The sequence below is a fragment of the Cyrtonyx montezumae genome, unplaced genomic scaffold, assembly GCF_038088225.1.
Source record: "Cyrtonyx montezumae isolate F1298 unplaced genomic scaffold, pur_monq_1.0 scaffold_13, whole genome shotgun sequence".
Classification (NCBI taxonomy): Eukaryota; Metazoa; Chordata; class Aves; order Galliformes; family Odontophoridae; genus Cyrtonyx; species Cyrtonyx montezumae.
This window is the reverse complement of record NW_027071859.1, coordinates 3,275,494-3,278,664: the sequence shown is the minus strand read 5'-3', so window position 1 is coordinate 3,278,664 and position 3,171 is coordinate 3,275,494. Positions and strand designations below refer to the sequence as shown.

General features: G+C 42.2%; 1 protein-coding gene across 1 annotated transcript; it reads right to left on the bottom strand.

The window, feature by feature from the left end:
• Positions 1–745: 745 nt before the first annotated feature.
• LOC136045269 (interleukin-17F-like) lies at positions 746–2,481 on the bottom strand. Its single transcript, XM_065731101.1, has 3 exons — positions 2,455–2,481; positions 1,660–1,904; positions 746–983 (listed from the first exon to the last, which is right to left on the bottom strand). Exons 1-3 carry the CDS (start codon positions 2,479–2,481, stop codon positions 746–748), a joined length of 510 nt encoding a protein of 169 aa, XP_065587173.1.
• Positions 2,482–3,171: the final 690 nt, after the last annotated feature.

Here is a 3,171-nt window from a genome sequence, read left to right as displayed (position 1 = left end):
CTAGGTAATCACTCATGGATTTATTTTTGCTGCTTTGAAGTGTCATTCAGTAAATTATTTCCCACCAGGTGCCTTCTTTCTTTTCTGGTAAATCAGTGCTATTGATACGAGGTGCTAAGGGATTTGATTTAGTAGTTCAGTGGGTAGGGATAGTGATAGGAGGATGGTTGGACTAGATGATCTTGTAGGTCCTTTCCAACCTAATGAACCTATGAGTGCTAATTGCTCTGCGTTCTTCATGTTCTACTGCAACAGAGCTAGGTTTTATCAAGAGCATTTCAGGTTTTTGTATCATACGGATCCCTCTTATGGTCATAACAGAATAGAACGATTTGCCGTATGAGGAAAAGTTTCTTCAAAAAGAAAGGAGAACACAACAGAGTTGATTTGCTGTTTGACTTTTATTTTATTACATAGAGATAAATAAACGTAGTTAATTACAAGCTTGTTTGCCAGCATAAATAGATTTCAATAAATAGGCTTTTCAAAGTGCTGAGTACAGATATGTAAAGCGTTCCCATCACTCTTTTCATGAAGCACGTGAAAGGGTCCGTATTCCGAATTCAGAGTTTTAAAGGGGAAAAGATTAAAAAAACAAACCAAAAACAAACAAAAACCAAACAAAACAAGGACAGAACTGAGATTCTTGCTAGTCGTTATGGCGTGGTTCAGCTCTGAGGAGTTTCACTGCTGTTAGGCAGGGAAGCTCTCCCACGACCCCCTGCTCTTGTGCTGCGGGCTCCCTTTACGTCTGGTGCTGGATCAGTGGGGTGACACATGTGCAGCCCACGGTGATCATTTTCTTCTCCAGGCGGTATGAGTGGTGGCAGCCCCTCGGCTCACGGCGGAGGACGAGGATCTCCTGTTTGATGGGCACGGAGTTGACGCTGTGGTCCAGCTGCCCGGCTGAGTTCACGCATCTCGAATGGCGGCACTGGGCATCAGCAACCAACCGGGGGAAGCGGTTGTGGTCCTCGTCGATCCTGTGAATTGACATGAAAGGATAGGGAAGCATTGGAAGTGGAAATGCTGCTGCATTTCTGTTAGTCTGGAGCTTTATGAGCTTCCCGGGTGGGTACCCATATCCCCTGGAAGGTTGCCTATAAAGTGGCAGAAGGCCCTCTGCTATTGCTGGCTTTTAGAGTAAAGTATAAGGAATTAATGCATGTTTTTGGTTGCAAGACCTGCATGCAAAGGGCTTGATTCAAACAGGCACTGCCTTTGAAGGACTAGTTAGAAGTGGCTTGGCCTGACTAATGGAGCTGAAGAGCTTCAGCTCTTCCTCAGAACAGAAACGCTCTTAGGGCCTGTTGTTGTTGTTGCTAAAACACCACTGACAATGCCAGGCCTCTGAGGTTTTAGATGATCTCTTCAGTGAAGAATGCATTTGAAGATAAATCTTGCCTCAATATATATATATTAATTAAATTACAAGGGTAGTTTGCTTTTATTTTTCTGTGTATTGGCCTATGCCAAACTTTTGCTTTATCCTCCTTCATTCATCATTATTCAGCTAACAAAAAGGGTTATATGGACAGTGGTTATCCTTACATTGCCAAAATCTCTCAACATTGAAGTACTTAAACTAAAGATATGGACATAGCCTCTGCATTACTCTTAACCCAGTGCATTTCTAGACCATAGGGACAGGGATAGTACCTGTAATCCCATGGGGCCAGTGAGCGTTTGCTGATGTCAAGAGTCACTTTGGTATCCTGGTTCACGTTGCTGATGCTTATGTTGACTCTCACTGTTTGAGGGAATTTTCCATCTTTTTGGGTTGGGCATCCAGCATCTGCTTTCTTGAAGAGGCCCTCCAGCTCGAGTCCTGGCTGTATCACCTTCCCATGGGCAGAAATGCTGGCTGACACCATGGCCAGCAACACTAACAGCAACGGTCTGAACTGGAGACAAATGGTGCATTTAGGTCAGTGCAAGTACAACTGCTATAGCACCCCACGACTAATAATTCATCCATGGGGCTGGGAAATTTGTCCACACTCATTTGAGCTTGTAGTTAAAGCTCATACTGTAGGTTAGGGTAATTATGGTAAAACCTGACATATATCACATTCATGTTTGCATGGATTAATTCTTGCTGAGACCAATGTGTACTCAGTTGCCATTTGGTGATGTTATTTAGTGTAACTGAGATTTTGTATATAATATCTGAGGTATTAGAAGAGTATAGCAGCAAAAAAAATTACTCTAAGTTGAATTTTCAATTTATTCCTTGCCTTAATTTATGTTGCAGTACATGGTTCACTAACAAACTCACACAATCTGCCCCGTGCTGGTGTTATTCTGCAGCCTCTTGCTTCAATTCTCTTCCATAATTCATAGTTCAAGGTTTACTAAAAACTGTTCTAAAAATGGGTGTACCTTTCTAAGAGTCATCTATTAGAACTGAAATATTTCTCTGTCAAATTAGGGGAAAACAAAACAAGCTCTTACCAGAGGAGAACAAGGGATCAGAGACATCTTCCTTTTCTTGCTGCAGCTGATGCTTGTGCTGGGCTCTGTTGAACTGAAGGTGACTGTGAGCATTTGGTGCTGGTCTTTTTATAAGGGCTTTCCTGCTGTCCTAGTTAATGGGGAGTAGGTGTTTTTTCCCATCCTTACCAGTGGTTTCTGGTCTTAAATTGAAAAGTGCATGTGTATATTCCATTAACGCAGGTGGAAAACAGGATATAGGTCCCTCCCTTTCTTAGATTTTAAATGATGTCACTGCTTTATCTATGTAGTGACAAAACTCCATGCTGATGTTAGAAAACCACTGAAAAAATGCCGTGCACACCTCGGTGAATGTATGCAAAGTATGAGGTTTTGAACTGGGACTGGAGTCATCCATTAGTCAAATGTAAATAAATGTGCTTCGTGGTCTCAGGTTGAGATGCTGTAGATATTACAGACACTAGCAGCACTGTTCACTGGTGGCTTGGACCCACTTGCTGGTCACTCTGATGGCTTTTCATTCTGAGTTGGGTAGATGCTGGACAGTTGGTGCCCATCCAAATGCTCTCTGTGTGCTGTCACTTGCCTGGATGTCTGAGGACCCGGATTTCTTCTCAGTATTCCATTTTTTATTTTTCTCAAATTCTCAAGTCTGGATCAGGTTATTTTTATACATGTGTATATCTCAACTTCCATTTCCATTTTGACTAGAATATT

Bases quoted from the DNA above. Each gene is read 5' to 3' on its own strand.
- LOC136045269 (XM_065731101.1), bottom strand. From the start codon at position 2,481: ATGTCTCTGATCCCTTGTTCTCCTCTG. The intron at 1,905-2,454 runs GTAAGAGCTTGT...ATTTGTCTCCAG, and splicing joins TGATCCCTTGTTCTCCTCTG to TTCAGACCGTTGCTGTTAGT. The intron at 984-1,659 runs GTACTATCCCTG...GTCAATTCACAG, and splicing joins CTGGCCCCATGGGATTACAG to GATCGACGAGGACCACAACC.